Source organism: Aspergillus saccharolyticus, assembly GCF_003184585.1.
Source record: "Aspergillus saccharolyticus JOP 1030-1 unplaced genomic scaffold BP01scaffold_20, whole genome shotgun sequence".
NCBI classification, from domain to species: Eukaryota; Fungi; Ascomycota; class Eurotiomycetes; order Eurotiales; family Aspergillaceae; genus Aspergillus; species Aspergillus saccharolyticus.
The window spans coordinates 330,377-346,567 of record NW_020290630.1 but is presented as its reverse complement, the minus strand read 5'-3'; the positions used below and the strand labels follow the sequence as shown (position 1 = coordinate 346,567).

The window sequence follows — 16,191 nt, the reverse complement described above, 5'->3', positions numbered from 1 at the left end:
CTCTCGACGGACGGTTGATTAATTGATTGATAAGGCAGGCGCGGGCGGCATCCACCGCTCCATTTCCGAGAAATTCGGATGGAACCAAAACCTGATCCTGATGACCTTCAACTGAGCGCATTCAAAAAATATTCACATTCAGGCAAATTACGCTGACCAGTGCAGAATTTACAAGTACTTCATACAAGAGCAGCCCAGGATAGCTCGTCTAAGCCCAGTACATACGGACGACAAAGAGCAATGTGACAAAATAAGATCAAGCACGGTTTGAGCGTACGGGTTTCCGCCCCCCTCAGTCGTCAAACGTATAGCGCAGCCACTCTCCTACAGCTCGCAAGCTCTCCCACCTCACCGATTCGTCCTTGTCAGCCATCAGTTCCATGACCCGCGTCTTCAAGCCCAGTTTCTCCAGCTGTGCCCGCCGCTCGGGAAGCACCTTGACCAAATGGCCCACATCATTGCATCCAATCGCCAAGACCTGCTTGTCATTGTCCCAGCTCTTAGACAGAATCTCTGCGAGCTTCTTGGGAAGTGCACCGTTGTTATCGTCTAGGATGCGCCGTGCGTTGTCCTTCCAAAACGTAGGGTTCCGGTGCGGAGGCGACCACCGCAAATGGCCCGATTGCAGCTCTGCCGCGTATTGGTCAAACGTCGTCTGTGTCTTGGTGTATTCATCCAAAAGCTCTGTCAAAGCCTGGAGATCCTCCAGCAGATCTTCATCCGTCAAGTGGCGACCGGAGAGGTTCGCCAGCAGCGCGGGCAGGCGAACGAAGACGGCGACTGGAAGCAGAGTCGTGCGGTTGCTGGAAAGGAGATTGTTCAGGGTAGCGAGGAGTAGCCGTGTCGTCTTCTCCTTCGGGGACAGGCGGAGAAGGTGTGTATAGAGTTGAACAAATTCATAATCACTAGTTGGCGCACCTATTAGCCTCATTGCTCGTAACGACATATCGCACCACGTACTTTTGTAGATCATCTCCGACCAATTCACCTTCGAAGCTCAGCTGCCACAGCACAAGCAATACTCTGTACAGGAGTTGAAGTCCGATACCACCTGCAAGACCAGGCTCAATTCCGCGCGTACTGCCTGCCAGTGTGCTCGAACTGCTATCTTTCGAGCCGGTCGCGGACTGCAGGATCTCAATGAGAGGATCAACAGTCTGCTTCCTTTGTTGCCAGAAGAGCTCACGCGCTCTTGCAGTGCGAAGAAGTGCGGACAGCTCTTGAACCCCGATATCCTGCAGCCCGCTGTCTTGATTCTGGGTCAGAGTAGAGAGATAAGTGTACAACTGCGGAAGCGCTTCGTCATCGCGCGGTGCTGGCTTCGAGGATGCGAACAGACTGACTGATACCAGGCTTGTCAGGAAGGTGGAGGTGAGTAAGGGGATAGGGTCTTCAGCGTTGGTCGAATGACGCAAGAGGGGGAGGAATGGCTTGTAAGGGTCGGGATGGGTGACTAGAGCCGTTGCGAGAGAAGGAACATCTGGTAATTATTCATCAATACCAGTCCATGGTGTCTAAAGAGCACATGAGATTCTACCGTTGATCAAGTCCGCGGCCAGCACGAGGATGCATTGCACGATGTCCGTTCGTCTGGCGGCGGAGTCCAGCACGCTTTTGCTCTCAGGCCCGCCTGCCAGCAGACTAACATATCCAGCTAGATCGCCCTCAACCGTCTGACGCCGTTGCTCTTTGCGAACCTTATCGACGGCCTTGATCTTCTTCAGGTGCTCATCAGTGATGTTGCCAGCACGGACAGCTCCCTCCCAGGGAATAGGGCGAGCTCGGATGTTGTTCTGCAGCGAGCTGAGATACGTGGGCGGCTCCAGGGGCAACGACGACATGATGGATCCTGGAATAGATGGACAGGAATCCAACCGGAAGAGAGACTAGCGACAATCAAGGAGGAGTAGAAGGAGTAGAAGAATGAAGAACAGAAGTGGGGGAGAAGGAGGAGGAGAACGACGACGACAACAGGAGGGGCGTGGGAGGAGCTGAGGGAAAGATGAAGGTCGGAGGTGGTTCGGGCCCGTCCGACGACTGGCAGCAATGGATGATGGGCTTGATTGAGTAAACGGTCATTCATTCCATCGATCGCCAAGCCACCCCGGCTGGTTGCGCTGCAACTTCTCCGTCCACGCAAGCTGCATCATCCCAGGCTGCCATTTGGCTTCCCGTCCAGAGTTGGCTATTTCTGCTCGCAATCTTCGCATCTTCACGTTCCTTCTGCCTTAATTGACCTCTCAACGTCCGATTTACTCCGACCACCCCCCATTTTATTCGCCTCTGGCCTCGTCTTCCCCGCTCGGTGACAACAATCCAACTCGAAGCATATCGCATCACTCTCTTGACGAGCTGCCGTTGATGACATACAATTATCTCGCTGCATGACCTATTACTAAGGATTGCGCAAACTGTTCATGCGCAAAGAAAGGCTCGCCTGGATTATAGACAAGCACTCAGATCGTCACCATGGCCCAGAATTCGCAAGGCAATAAGCCAAAGTGGAAGGTCGGCTCTTTTCTACAACAGGCTGTCGCGGGCGTTGAGTCGAGATTAGACCAAATATTAGCGGAAGAGGAGGATCAGAAGCAAGGACAAGCGAAAAATGTGGCCCCGAAAACTAAGCCGACAGAGCAAACCGGAAGTACGCTCCATTCTCGCCTAGGCCAGGCTGTCGGATCGCTAACTGCCCCCAGACCTCTCCCGCAGTTCATCCAATGCGCGCAAAAATGACCGGCTTCAGGAACGCCTAGCTCGGGCAATGGTGAAGAATGCGCCAGGTCCTCTCTCCACGCAGGGCTCTAGTCGGAACTCGTCACCTGTTACTAGTCCTGTTCCCAGCAACGGCGCCCGATCTAGTATGGATATTGAACCCAGCCTCGGGCAAGCAGTTACGGGATCAGCAAGCCACTCACGCAATTCAAGTCAAGTCGATGGAACCTCAGTCGCAGCTGCGTTGCGTAGTAGCACCGATTCGGGGCGTACGCGAGAGTCCAGTGACAATGGCCCGCTATTGAACGAGAGCGCATTGTCTCCGCATACTGCGATGGAAAACCCTGAAGATGTTGTTGTGCCCAGCTCTACTCCTGATATAACAGAATCCCTCGCTAACGATTCGGAATTGTCTGCGCCTACATCACTTCCGTCTTCAGAGCCTTCTGAAGAACCCAATGATAACCTTGCAAACGGTCAGGAGAAGACGATTGCTCAATTGCAGGCCGAGCACAAAATTGCCGAATCTCATTGGCAAGATGAAATGCACGGCTACATCGAGCGGATTGATGCACTGCAGTCTAAGCTCAAATACCTCGCGAAGGAAGCCGCCGAAACCGCCAAGCAGGCTGCTACAACGGCAGAACCGGGGAGCTTAGAAAGACAGCTCAGAGAAAAGGACGAGAAAATAGCCCTTCTGCTTGATGAAGGTCAAAAACTTTCCAAGTCGGAAATGGATCACCGAACAGTCATCAAAAAGTTGAGACAACAATTAAGCGACAATGCAAAAACCCAGAGCGAAGCCAAGAAGAAAACGGAGAAACTCGAACGAGACCTCAGCAGTGCAGAAGCTCGGGCAAAACGAGCAGAGGCCGCAGAGAAGAGGGCCAGTGATTTGCTTTCTTCGCAGATGAAGGTGTCCCGAGAATTCGAAGCTTTGACTGCAGAGCGCAATGCCCTCAGCCAAACAGTGCAGGAAATGAAGGGACAACTAGCACGAGCCGTTGCTCGAGCGGAGGCAGCTGAAGCTAAGGCGCAGTCAGAGGCACTTGAGCAGGAGAGGCGCCGCGCCACTCAGTTGGAGGAGGACATCTCCAGCGTGAAAATAGAAAGAGAGCTTACCGAAGGGAAATTGAGGCGCGAAATCAGCGATCTACAAGCTACCATAGAGCAGGAGAAAGAGAGGGCCCGGATGCTGGAAGTAGAGCTCAAGAACGAGCAATTGATGCTGGAGAGCAAAATGGAGTCCCTTCGCTTTCGAGCTGAGGAAGCTTCCTCCGGTGTGTCTGGAGACACGCAAGTGAAACTACTTCGACAAATTGAGACCCTCCAGACGCAGTACGCTGTGGCTAGCGAAAATTGGCAGACCCTGGAGGGCTCGTTGCTTGCTCGATTGGCCAATGCCGAGAAGGAGCGGGACGAGGCCGCACGGCGAGAGGGCGAGATGCGCCGAAAGATACGCGAGGCAGTAAGCACTACCGCTGTAACGACGAAATTAAATGGTGACCGATAGACTGACTTTTCGTGCATAGAATCTGAAGGTGAAACGTATAGAGGAGGAGCTCGAAGCCGCGAAAGAGACCCAGCACGACCTTGAGAGCAAACTCGAGGAGGCCACCGAAGAGATCCAGAAGCTGGAACAAAGGCTCAAAAAAGCTACCGCCGACTTAGACACGGCTCAGAAAGACTTTGCTGAACAGCAGAAAATTATCGAAACCTCATGGGGGCAGAAACTCGAAGACGAGCGAGCAAAACTGCGCGAGCAGGCATCTTCGCCGCCGGCTTTCCTGCAGCAACCTCGAACGCAATCACCAGTGGCCTACAGTCGTCGGCCCAGTGCTTTAGAGCCTATCGGGACGTTGTCCGACTATCGATCAACCAGTCGCCGTCCCTCGACATTGCCGACTTCGCCCGATATGGGCAATCTCTCACGCCAGAACTCATTCCCCCTATCCACACAATCCATTCTCTCGCCCTCGACTGCAACTAGTTCGATACATTTACCTATTCCGGAAACGCCTTCGATCAATTTCGAGCATGATGAACTCTTCAGTCACTCTGCCACTCCCTCAGCATACGGCGGGGCGCCTACAAATCCTTCACGCGGCATTAATGACATTATTTCAGAGTCGACAGTTGGCGCAGGGCCCTCAGTGCAGTTGGTCGAGCGCATGAGTGCCACCGTCCGTCGGCTCGAGAGTGAACGCGCTGCATCGAAGGATGAGCTTGCTCGGATCACTACGCAGCGCGACGAAGCTCGACAACAGGTTGTAGATCTGATGCGGGAGGTTGAGGCGAAGAGAACCTCTGATACTCGCGTGCACGAGCTTGAACAGCGGCTCGAGGAACTCGACCAGCGGTACCAGACTACACTGGAGATGCTGGGCGAAAAGAGCGAGCAGGTGGACGAGTTAGAGGCAGATATTGCTGATCTGAAAAAAATATACCGGGAGTTGGTCGACAATACGATGAAATGAGGCTATTATCCCTTTGCCGTTGCTTTTTTACTATCTAGATATGTCCCTTTGTACATAGAAAGTTTTTGCTGCGGGCTAGATCTCGCTATACACGATGTTACGTGATACATGTGCCTGCTGAAAGCTTATTGAATCTGTGTTGAGTCTGAAGAGACGCCGGGTATCGAGTTTCATTAGTTATTGACATTGTGTCGGACTCCGGTATGGAATTTCCACCGCATTTTCAATTATTACGTTTTTACGGTCCTACAAGTCTATTCCCTCCCTCTCCGCTGTCTGTAGTATGTAGCTCCGAACCTACGCAATCATTAGCCCAGGCACTCGCCTTGATATACATCAGTCGTACCTTGTTATCAGGTGCCATATCAATGGCCAACACCCCGCTGGAGTCTCTCTTGTCTGCCTCCGCGCCGGCCTTGAGTAGCGTGATCGCCGCATCGCCATGTCCCTCGGATATCGCATGATGCAGCGCGGTCAGTCCGTCGACATCAGTTGCGTTCACCGGGCTCTTGCCATCCTCGAGTAAGACCTTGATGATGGGGGTGGATCCAATAGCCGCAGCCCGATGAAGCGCGAGCTGACCGCGTCTATCCTTGACCCGGGCACTACACTTGTTGGCAATCAGCGTACGGACCGTGGAAAGGTTGGCTTTCGAAGTTGCAAAGTGAAGAGCGTTCTATGGAATGGTTAACATTTACGATGACAGTCAGTAGATATAGCTCGCTGGGTACACACCTGTCCAGAGACGCTCTTCACGCTTACATCAGCGCCTTTCTTCAACAAAAGATCAATAATGGGGTCCCCTTCGGCGTTCTTCAAGCTTGCGGCAATCATCAACGGTGTCCAGCCTGACCCATCCTATGAGGCTTCTTAGCAGGCTTGTTGCCATCGTGCATCTCTGCTCGGATGGCTTACCTCCACGTCTGGATCAAAGTGCTTGTTTGAGATGAGCAGCTCCACAATCGGGAGGTGATTGTAGGCTACCGCCCAGTGAATTGGAAGACGATCGTCGTCATCCTTGGTGGCTGCGAGCTTGGGATTGGCCTGCAGAAGATGTCAGTCGACATATTTCTGCCCGTCACCCGTGCGGGGACAGTTCGTAACATACAGTCAACAGAGACTCGGCAACCGCGACTTTGTAGATTAGCTTTTTAGTACTTAGTTGCGCTTTTGAATGCTGAATGGAGATATAGAGACCTACCTTTACCCTCCCGAGCAGCCTCATGAAGAGGAAATTTAGCTTCCGTGCTAGTGTTCATGATTGCAGTTGTTTTCTTGTTTGCGGGCGGGGCTTTGGATGATCGGATGGATGTTGGCCTGCACATGCGGAGATGAGCGGCCTCGACACCTGATCTTTGGCCTCAGGCACCACTACATGCGGAAAACCAGAGCTTCGCTTCCTGTCCGCAGTTCGGCAGCTTCACTTCATCGCCAGACTAACCCACCATTCTTTCGCCAACGACGTTCTGACATTTCACGCGCAAACTCAGTACATCCGCATTCTTAGACAATTTTCCGCTGTGTGAACCTCTTGCTCTGGGCCATCAAAGCCCGAAAGCCCTCGCAACCCTGTCCTGAGGGATCAGGACGCCAACGTCCCCGACCGATCGCCCACGCAATCACCTCAAACCCACCCCCTCCTCACCTTCCCCTACACAATGGACGTCGTTCCCTCCACATCACCCGATGAGGCTGTGCGCCTCTCTGCAAAGCGAACCGCGGAGCTTTTCGGTCCCGACTACCTCATGGTCACCCCCTCGGTCGTCAACGGCTCCATTGGTCTTTCCTACCGACGCAAAGCAGAATACGACGACGTCAAAGAACTGCCCCCCGCGCTCGCTGCGAAGCAAGCCGCGGCGGCGGCCGCTGCCAGCGGACGCGCCAAAAGACCCAAGATCCAAGCTCAAACAAAAGCCTCGGCCGCAGACGGCAGCGGCGCGTCAATGGCGCTGGTCAAGAAAGCCCCCGGGCCGGCGGCGGGCGGTGTTGGTGGCGAGAACGAACCCAAGAGCCTGATCCAGCGACCATCGGCGACGCGACAACAGAGACCCGACTGGCATGCGCCTTGGAAGCTCATGCGCGTGATATCCGGCCATCTGGGCTGGGTGCGCAGCTTGGCCGTCGAGCCCAACAACGAATGGTTCGCCAGTGGTGCGGGTGACCGGACGATCAAGATCTGGAATCTGGCGACTGGTGCCCTCCGTCTCACCCTCACCGGACACATCTCCACGGTGCGCGGTCTGGCAGTCTCTCCGCGCCACCCGTACCTCTTCTCCTGCGGCGAGGACAAGATGGTGAAGTGCTGGGACCTCGAAACCAATAAGGTCATCCGCCACTACCACGGCCACCTGAGCGGCGTGTACACCCTGGCCCTGCACCCGCGCTTGGATCTCCTCGTCACCGGCGGCCGGGACGGCGTGGCCCGTGTCTGGGACATGCGCACGCGCAGCAACATCCACGTACTCTCCGGCCACCGCGGCACCGTTGCCGACGTCAAATGCCAGGAGGCCGACCCGCAGATCATCACGGGCTCCCTCGACTCCACTGTGCGCCTCTGGGACCTGGCGGCCGGCAAGTCGATGGGCGTGCTGACGCACCACAAAAAGGGCGTCCGCAACATCGTCACCCACCCGCGCGAGTTCACCTTCGCCAGCGCCAGCACCGGCTCCATCAAGCAGTGGAAGTGCCCCGAGGGCGAGTTCATGCAGAACTTCGAGGGTCACAACGCCGTCATCAACACCCTCGCCGCCAACGAGGACAACGTTCTCTTCTCCGGCGGCGACAACGGCTCCATGTGCTTCTGGGACTGGAAGACCGGCTATCAGTTCCAGAGCATCGACTCCATCGCCCAGCCCGGTTCCCTCGAGGCTGAGGCCGGCATCATGTCCTCGACCTTCGATCGCACAGGCCTCCGTTTGATCACCGGCGAAGCCGACAAGACGATCAAGATCTGGAAGCAGGACGACGAGGCCACCCCGGAATCGCATCCGGTCACCTGGGCGCCGACTCTAGGTCGGCAGAGATATTAGTTTCGTTTATCCCTGGCCCTGGCAAAATCCATTCCCTCACGCGTCCCAGGTGGTTTTTTCTTCCTTCCTTCTTTCTTCCTCCATATAGTCACCTCCCCGTTGGGAAAATACCCCTTCTCCAATTCCAGCCTCCAATGCCTCTGTGAATATATCCCATTCACGAGTACGACAAACCTTTTTTACTCTTTTCCCTCTCTCCCTTGTTCTCTCTTTTCTTTTTTACTTTTTTATCACGGCCATCAAATCCAGGCCCGGTTGCAGATCCCATACTTGTTTCGTGTTCCGGAGTTCAGCGTTGTGGCTTGAATGTTTACTGTCCCGGTATACTGCGGAATTATCTAGATCTTCACATGTTTCTCAAAATGGTTGTTCGGAGGTTCGGTTGTTCGCGGGCCAACCACGCACTGGGTGTACTATAGAGTGAATAAGCCTCATGAGATTGTATTCGTCCATCATCACAAAGATCAGCTCGTAAGCCCAAATCGACTCTCACGACGGTCTTCACCTATGCCTGATATAACAAATTCGATGACGGAAGTCATGCTCAAAAAACGTGGGTATCATTTGCATCTATCTATCTTGATTATATCATACAAAGCTAGTCATCCGATCTCGCCAAGGGTTAGACGGCGTTTACTGCTCAATGCCCAACCCCAACCCCTTAGCCTCGACATCCTCACAGAACGCGGAGCGCACATCCTCCGCCGCCACCCGCAACCGCACCTTTCCGCTCCGATCGCCGCGATGCGGCATCGCCGCGCTGCCCAGGGGCCCCTTGGCGCCGGCGCCATGCTCCAGGGCCAGGACACCCGAGTTCATCAGCTCCATGGCCGCGGAGCCCAGCGCACGCACACGCGCCCCATTGCCTCCTCCGCCGGCAAGCAAGAACTCCCGGATACCGACGCCGGCGGCGCCGGCGACAGCAACGGCGGCGTCGGCGATGCGCTTGGCTTCATCGATGACTTCGCCGACGGTGGTTTCAGAGATGCCGGTGCGGCGGACGCGGGCGAGGAGGGCGGCCAGGAAGAGTTTCGCGGCGAGGGGCAGGCAGCGGAGGGATTGCTGAAGCGGGGTCGAGGTGGCTTCTTGGATGGCTTGTTTAATGGTGGCGATGGTGACGCGGCCGATGTTGGTTGTGGTGGGTTGAGTTCTCTTTTGCGGGGAGGACGGAGGGAGGAGTGGTTTTGGGGTGGAGGCCGCCGCGCGATCTCTGCGGGCGGGGGTTTTGCTCGGGGTCGGGGGCATGGATTCGGTGTCATCTTCGTCGATGGTCTCGAGAGGTTCTTTGCGGGCGGCCTCGTTGGCTTGTTGCTCGGCAATTTCGACGGCTCGTCGGCAGATGTCGAGGGCGCGGCGGGCGTCACCGCTGACGGCGGCGACTTTGCGGCTGGCAAATTGGATGGCGTCTGCGTCCACGATTTTGCCGGGTACGTTGGCCAGGCGGGTGCTAATGATCTCCATGAGGTCGGTGTGTTTGTAACCAGGAAAGGTGATGCGGGTGAGGCCGAGACGGCTGGAGATCTTGTTGCTCAGGGTTCGCTCGGGGAGATCCATGGTGTTGGCGACGGCGAGAACGATCAGTCGAGAGTGTCGCAGGGCTGGCCAGTTGAAGAAATTGTACATGACCGATTGGTTCTTGGTGACCAGCTGGTCGAGCTCGTCCATCAGAACGACACAAGACACTCGCCGGGGAGAAGGGTGTGAAAACTCCCGTTCGAGGAGGTCTAAGGCGTTGGAAGGAGATACACGATCACCCTTCAACGCTTCCCAGAGCAGGGAGTAGGATTGATGGGGATCGGTCACTTTCATGCCATTGATTTCGACAAAGATGAAGTCGTCCATCTCCTCCGCCAGGACGGCGGCGTTCAACTGAGCCACAACCTCGCGAACGGTTGCTGTCTTGCCCGTTCCAGGTGTGCCAGAGATGTAGATACAAGTACCTGTCCCTTCCATGATGGCTGCGCTAAGGTGACTGTAGACCGCGTCAAACTCCGTTTTGCGGCAAGGCAGAGACTGCGGCACGGTTGACACATGGAGGAGAGTCCGTGCCTGTCGGTAGGGAGAGGCCAGTTGTGAGGGTGAAAGGATACGGGTGCCGAGGGGGGTGAATTCAAGCGGCTTTTTGACAACAATCCTGTAATGCTGTGAGCCTGTGTACCGAGGAAGGGGGGAAATGAAATCAATTACCTCTTATGAGTCGGTGTAGTCAGGGACTTCTGACGTCTGGATTGCGGAGTAGCATGTGAAGCCACCTTCTGTCTCTTCCTGGGTGTACTCGGGGCGACTTCCTCTTCCTCTTTACTTTCCACATACTAGGGACAGATTCAAATTAGAATGTGAACTCGCAACGGACCATCTCCATGAACTCACGTCGTTGTCAATCTGCTTGCGTTTCTTCGCTGCTTTGAGCCCATTCTTGATCATGCCAATGAGATCAAAAATTCTGTCCTCTCGGTAGACCTCTTCCCACACGAACTCTTCGGTATATCTTCCCTGAACCTGGTTCACTCCTCTGCGACACACAATGCACTTGTTGAAGTCCGCCAGAGCTTCCTTTCCCTTCGGAGCGACACCGCCGGGGTACTTTGCGTAGAATGCGTCTTTGGACATAACCGTAGCTTTGCCGTTGATGGAGGTGAGGGGATTGACGTTGAAATCGGCCGTCAGGTATTGTTCGTTGGGCAGGGCGTCAGATCGTCTCTTATTCTTTGTTGACATGAATTCGTCCGGAGAGGCGAACCACATGATGTTAGCCGACTTGATGACCTCGTCATCATCATCATCTTGCTCCAAAAATTCCGTGATGATTCCAATCCAGTCCTTTCCGGGCTCCGGAGATTTGAGCAGCACCACCTGGCCTAGGGCGCATTCGAACGAGCCCATGCGAGCACCGATTATCTTTCGTGAGCGATTGGCATTCGGCCGGGCTGAGCGTTTGCGCATCGATTTTGGGGTGTCCTGCGAAGGGTCGGCAGTCGGTTTGCTGTCCTGCTCGTTATTGTCCTCAGTGTCATAGATCCACTCCCATGGGTGGTCTTCTTCGCCCAGCTCGTCGTCGGAGTCGTCCCGGACAAGACCTCCCTTGGTCATCCATAATTGGGCGCGCTTGCGTACACTCGGCTTGCTCGACCGCAAGCTAGATTCGTGCCCTGATGAGTCGGAGGCCATTGTCTTGTGATGGTCTGAAGACCCAGCGGAGGAGGGTCCAGTGCCTCCAAAGGTATGTTGATGGAGAGACTGGAAAAGACGCGACTGCCGCGCGCTTGTGCTTAATTTCCTTTTTAAGGCTAGTGCCCGCACAGCCCCGATCTACGCCAATCACAAGAAGTGGGCTATACTTCACCTCTAATTCACCGAGCAGCAAGTACTTCTACTAGCAGTTCATAACACCATAGAACTGAAAAAGAGCTGTTTTTGAGTATAGTTGATTTTTAGAGGCAATTAGTAGCGTAGTCCAAATTGGTGAATGTAGCTCATGGTCAGACACTCGAAAATGTAAGCACCATGATCAGTTTCCCTCTTCCAGCAGTGAATGCAGTCTGCCGAGACAATTACTCAGTGATTAGAAAACAAGCAATTTGGCTTCTTGAACATCGACTCACCAAATTAATTCTGTCCAGTGACGTATCTCTGAGGTCTCGTATCTCAGTAGCTAAGTGTCTTGTGTTGTGGAGGTTTGTTCTTGTGGTTCCTTCTTCCTCGATACTCCGGGCACCTCACCTTCCTGTGGTGTTGACAGTTTTCCGTCTCCCACCTCTCATCTCTCTCCATCTTTCAACCTTCACCCTTCGTATCTGTCCTTCTTTCTTCATCCCATAGTCACCTCATTAAGTTCTTACCTCTTTAGTTAGCCTGTTCACATCTCCTTGAGAAGTATTCGCGTGGTCTTCAGACCAGCTTCGGCTGGAAAGCTTCGAGCAACCATGGAGTAAGTTGTTTGATTCCCATTTGGCTGAAACTTTAGAAGTACTAATCGACTTCCAGCTTCGAGGCTTCCGGCGCTCAAGGTGATGCTATGCAATCCTGCCTAGCCCTAAAACTGAAGTGACGTGCTGACACTGTCTATCAGAATGGGCACTTCCCGGTTACGGACGGCCTGAATCCCAGAATAACCGTCCTGAGCCGGAGAATTCAAAGATGCAAAATGCTACAAAGACCATTCCGAGCACTGCTTCAGCGTCCGTCAGAGGAACAGCTCGACCTCCCAGAGCACGTTGCACCATCCGTGGTAGACGAGGTTCCACCACGCCCCAAGCTCATCTTCCGGGAGAGACGCCTGCAAAAGCGCAATGGAGAAATGGCAAGGAGCCAGCAGGTAAGAGACACCCTCCTTCCATGGATATTTATACTGAGGTTGTGTTGCCACAGGAATATTCAAGCTTCCAGGTCCTTTTAAGGAGATTCGAGATGCGTAAGTATGGTTCGTGTCGCACAAGAGTGTTTATAAGCTGACTGTGTTAGCTTCTGCTCTGCGGCTCGCAGCGGTTCCTCTAGACGCCCTTTCGGACAGCAGGGACGCAACGATGTCTTTGACGACATTTGCCGAAAGACTGGAGCTTACATATGTCCACCCGCCGGCGATCAAGAGGTAAGTGTTCGGGCTTCTCGACAGCAAATCACCAACGTGCGCAGGCAATTCGTCTCTGGGGGGGGCCATATCAGGTATCTCAGGCCATCGAGCTCATTCAAAGCATCTTTGCGAGATGTGAGTCACTCGCCTTACCTAAGGAAAGGAAATGGACCAGGACCACCGCCTATTCTGTCGGTAAGGAGGAGCTTGCGGATCAGCTTGAACTAGAAGACGCCCTGCTTCAAGCATATCGTAAGGATCCTGGTCCCAACGTTACATGCTTCGAGAAGGTCAGTGAATCGTTGTATCATATTCACACGGCTGAAATTCTGACCAATTTCATTGATCAGCTCTTGTTCTTGTGGCCGAAGGAGGGTCCCTCACTGAAGAACGCCCTTGGCGCAGAGCTCGAAGCTCTTGATCCTATTCGTGTCAGATTTGAGTGTCACTTGTTCGTTCTTGACGACCTGCCTGACCACATCTGTGTTGTCGGCTACGCCCAGGGCAAGACAGGTCTTATCGTTCAGCTCCTGCGTAACAAGTGGGCTGAGATTATGGCAAACAGTCTTGTCAGATCTAAGCTCTACCTGGTTGAGCCTTTCGAGTCAGGCCAGGGTGAAGTCTCTGCGAGAAGGGAGGGAGGACTGACTCGTGCAGCTTTTCGGGCAAATTCGTTGAACGATACCGACATGCAAATTTGGGCGGACCGAGCTGAGCTGATCCGGTCGAAGAACAATGCTCGTCTCCTCAATGTGGTCGACAGATTCTTGAAGGGTGTGATCTACGTGCGTGGTCATCTCCGCATGCGAGTCAATCTCGGATTATTCGTGCTCGATAGATACCGTGTGCCGTCCGAGGGTAAACCCGCTTGGAGCTTTGAGGAATTATGGGAAATGCTGCTCCACGAAAATACCAAGGGCCGTTTAGTACCAGGGTATGCCATATCCTCACTGATACCTGTGATACACTGCTGACAAGTCACATAGTCTGAAAATTGACAAGACCCAGCTGCTTCCCAGACTGCTTGCTGCCAGCGACCTCCTTCAGCCGTATGACCGTACAGAGGACTCGCTGAGACAACCAGAGCCAGCATTTTCCGTCAACTTCGAGTTCACTGGTCAGCAGAATTCTCTCCTGCGTTTGGAGGCCGAGTTCGCCAAGTGTCCTGGAGCACACGATTATGGAATGATTCACAGCCGTTGGCTTAAACCGCGCAAGGTCGGACATGTCCAGGACTCGCGCTCACCTCTGCAGGTGGGAGTTATTGACTTCGAAAGGTGGGTTTACTTTCTATGCTGCCATTCATCTTGGATTTTTTGTTCAAGACTCTATGTTATACAACACTGACCCAGTCACAGGTCCGATTGGCAGCTTGAAGTCGCGTCGCTCGAGTTCTATGAAGCGTCTGCAGTCGAGAAGGCTTTGCGGGAGTTCTCTCAGACAATCAAGTTCAAGCCCAACGATGCAATGAGTGATATCTCGGCCACCCCTACTCGCAAAGTTCTCTTTCACTCTTCGGCGCCAGTCTTCCGGTTCATCGAGAAGACCTCTATTCGTTACCGTCTGAAGGGTACTAGGTATATCCTAGAGATAGCCCGCTACGACGAGTACACACGCAAGTCTGCCATCGGTCCAGCTTCCTTGAATCTAGCAGCAACTTTTGAAGAAAAACCTCGCATTTCATGGGGAGCATCAATCTTTGATTTTGCCTGGGACAACTTGCTTGGAAAGCATGCCAATATGTCTGTTGGACAGACAGCGAGATATGACCCGACTCTTCAGACTTTTTTCCCAGCCTCGATCGAGACAGACGACAAATCCCAGGGGCTCTGGGAATTCGTGGCTTTGGTCAAGCGAGTTGCAGCTGTCCTCGGGTCTGGGCCGCCAGCCACCGTCAAAAGCACCGTAACTTCAAAGGAAGCCAACGGCCGTTCGGCGAGCCCGGCGTCGAGCGGCAATGCTAGGGCTCTAGATGCGGACCTCGGAACTTTGTTCTAGGGTAGGCTTACCGCTATCTGCATTGGAAAGCTACGATTTCTTTTCGATTTGCTGCTTCAAATTATGGCGATGAATGTATTGATGCCATTGTTTCCTTCTGTGTTTCTGTACCTAATTGTGGCCACCTGATTAACCTGCACCGGCAGTGGCAGTGGCGGAGGACGCAGCACCCTCGGTAAGTAGCTTCTGTCTCAGAGCTGGTTATCGAGTGGTTAGTTTCGGTATTGGCAGTTTTGTTATGCAATAATGACTTCTCGGGCGTTGCTTGCAGGATGAGGTGATTAGAGACGGGCAACAACATACCATCTTCGAAAAGCCTCTGCTGCTGACTCTTTGTCTGGACGATCTTCTCCAACTCGGTGAGGTTTGTCTCTAGGCTCTTGACCTTGTCTTCGTAGAACTCGATGGCTTTGGGAGCCGTCTATGCGATATGGTTAGCCTGGCATCCCAGTAGTTCCCCAAGCCCGATCCCCAACACTAAGTCTCTCCCATGCAATCAAAGCCCCCAATAACCGAGCATCCCGACCGAAGCGAAGGGGGGATAAACCAGGCATACCTTCTCAACATAAAACCCCGTTCCCACATCAACCAGCACCTTCTCGCGATCCGCCAACTTGCCGCGCACATACAACGAGCTCGTCAACGGCACCAGAATATCCTCCTGGCCCGCGGTGCCCTTTTTCGTGGATCCGACCACTCCCTCATTGATGGAGCGCACGCAGTCCTTGAATTTCAGCTGGGCGGCGCGCAGCTTCGCGTGCGAGGTGGTCAGGTGCTCGAGTTCTGAGGAGAGGCGGGTTTGGAGCGCGCGGAGTTGCGGGACGGAGAGGGAGGCGATGTTCACTTTTTGTGGGTTTGGAGGGTTAGTTTGTTTGTGATTTGTGAATTAGGGGGTATAGTATGATTTGTGCGGTTTGAGGAGATGGGAGTTGGGGGGTGGGTGGGAGGGCTTAAGGTATGGGGATTTCGACGAACCTGAGCCTGGTGGGGGGTCGGAGGAGGAGGTTGTTTCTGACATTTTGGCGGGGGCGGGGATGGTGGTACTGGTTGATTGTTTGTTGTTAGAGAAAGAGAAGAAAAGGGGGGTGTGATGAGTGAGGGGAGGTTGAGAGGTTGAAGTGGAGTGTGGTGCGGTGCCGGGCTGTATGTACCTTTTGCTTCGGGGGTTGTGATTGAAGCTTTGCTTGCTTGTTGCGGCGCCGGATTGTACGGACGGAGGAGTATTGGAGGTGAGTGTAGGTGGGGAGTGGGGGTGGTTTGTGCATTGGTTGTGTGTTGATTGTGTGATAATTAGTAATTATGCTGTGTTGATGGTAAGTGGGGCTGGTTAGTTATGGGATACTATGGATTACTTTGATGGTTGCATGGACATGATAATCGTCGAGTATGCTAAGGATACTTGATT

At 53.8% G+C, this 16,191-nt stretch overlaps 7 protein-coding genes across 7 annotated transcripts; 3 read left to right on the top strand and 4 right to left on the bottom strand.

Moving 5' to 3' along the window:
* Nucleotides 1–122: 122 nt before the first annotated feature.
* BP01DRAFT_357765 (H(+)-transporting V1 sector ATPase subunit H) lies at nucleotides 123–2,024 on the bottom strand. The gene is made up of 3 exons (XM_025575275.1): nucleotides 1,538–2,024; nucleotides 961–1,480; nucleotides 123–905 (listed from the first exon to the last, which is right to left on the bottom strand). The coding sequence occupies exons 1-3, from the start codon at nucleotides 1,839–1,841 to the stop codon at nucleotides 293–295; spliced, it is 1,437 nt and encodes a 478-aa protein (XP_025430434.1). The 5' UTR covers nucleotides 1,842–2,024; the 3' UTR covers nucleotides 123–292.
* A 365-nt stretch (nucleotides 2,025–2,389) lies between these two features.
* BP01DRAFT_83304 (M protein repeat protein) lies at nucleotides 2,390–5,308 on the top strand. The gene is made up of 3 exons (XM_025580149.1): nucleotides 2,390–2,644; nucleotides 2,697–4,180; nucleotides 4,245–5,308. The coding sequence occupies exons 1-3, from the start codon at nucleotides 2,470–2,472 to the stop codon at nucleotides 5,187–5,189; spliced, it is 2,604 nt and encodes an 867-aa protein (XP_025430433.1). The 5' UTR covers nucleotides 2,390–2,469; the 3' UTR covers nucleotides 5,190–5,308.
* On the bottom strand, nucleotides 5,240–6,474 carry BP01DRAFT_342827 (ankyrin repeat domain-containing protein). Its single transcript, XM_025573495.1, has 6 exons — nucleotides 6,391–6,474; nucleotides 6,298–6,323; nucleotides 6,105–6,233; nucleotides 5,925–6,047; nucleotides 5,536–5,865; nucleotides 5,240–5,486 (listed from the first exon to the last, which is right to left on the bottom strand). The coding sequence occupies exons 1-6, from the start codon at nucleotides 6,446–6,448 to the stop codon at nucleotides 5,436–5,438; spliced, it is 717 nt and encodes a 238-aa protein (XP_025430432.1). The 5' UTR covers nucleotides 6,449–6,474; the 3' UTR covers nucleotides 5,240–5,435.
* Nucleotides 6,475–6,618: 144 nt separating this feature from the next.
* Nucleotides 6,619–8,668, top strand: BP01DRAFT_357763 (WD40 repeat domain-containing protein). The gene has a single exon (XM_025575274.1). The coding sequence runs from the start codon at nucleotides 6,848–6,850 to the stop codon at nucleotides 8,216–8,218; it is 1,371 nt and encodes a 456-aa protein (XP_025430431.1). The 5' UTR covers nucleotides 6,619–6,847; the 3' UTR covers nucleotides 8,219–8,668.
* A 183-nt stretch (nucleotides 8,669–8,851) lies between these two features.
* Nucleotides 8,852–11,386, bottom strand: BP01DRAFT_424217 (origin recognition complex subunit 1; the record flags this gene model as incomplete). The annotated part of the gene is made up of 3 exons (XM_025579678.1): nucleotides 8,852–10,352; nucleotides 10,406–10,530; nucleotides 10,589–11,386. 3 exons carry the CDS (start codon nucleotides 11,384–11,386, stop codon nucleotides 8,852–8,854), a joined length of 2,424 nt encoding a protein of 807 aa, XP_025430430.1.
* Nucleotides 11,387–12,141: 755 nt separating this feature from the next.
* BP01DRAFT_401137 (uncharacterized protein) lies at nucleotides 12,142–15,099 on the top strand (the record flags this gene model as incomplete). The annotated part of the gene is made up of 9 exons (XM_025578602.1): nucleotides 12,142–12,146; nucleotides 12,203–12,225; nucleotides 12,288–12,533; nucleotides 12,587–12,629; nucleotides 12,701–12,806; nucleotides 12,851–13,078; nucleotides 13,139–13,722; nucleotides 13,775–14,065; nucleotides 14,147–15,099. 9 exons carry the CDS (start codon nucleotides 12,142–12,144, stop codon nucleotides 14,784–14,786), a joined length of 2,166 nt encoding a protein of 721 aa, XP_025430429.1. The 3' UTR covers nucleotides 14,787–15,099.
* On the bottom strand, nucleotides 14,419–15,804 carry BP01DRAFT_424216 (prefoldin subunit 5; the record flags this gene model as incomplete). The annotated part of the gene is made up of 4 exons (XM_025579677.1): nucleotides 14,419–14,983; nucleotides 15,090–15,207; nucleotides 15,343–15,629; nucleotides 15,762–15,804. 4 exons carry the CDS (start codon nucleotides 15,802–15,804, stop codon nucleotides 14,916–14,918), a joined length of 516 nt encoding a protein of 171 aa, XP_025430428.1. The 3' UTR covers nucleotides 14,419–14,915.
* Between the last annotated feature and the right edge of the window lie 387 nt (nucleotides 15,805–16,191).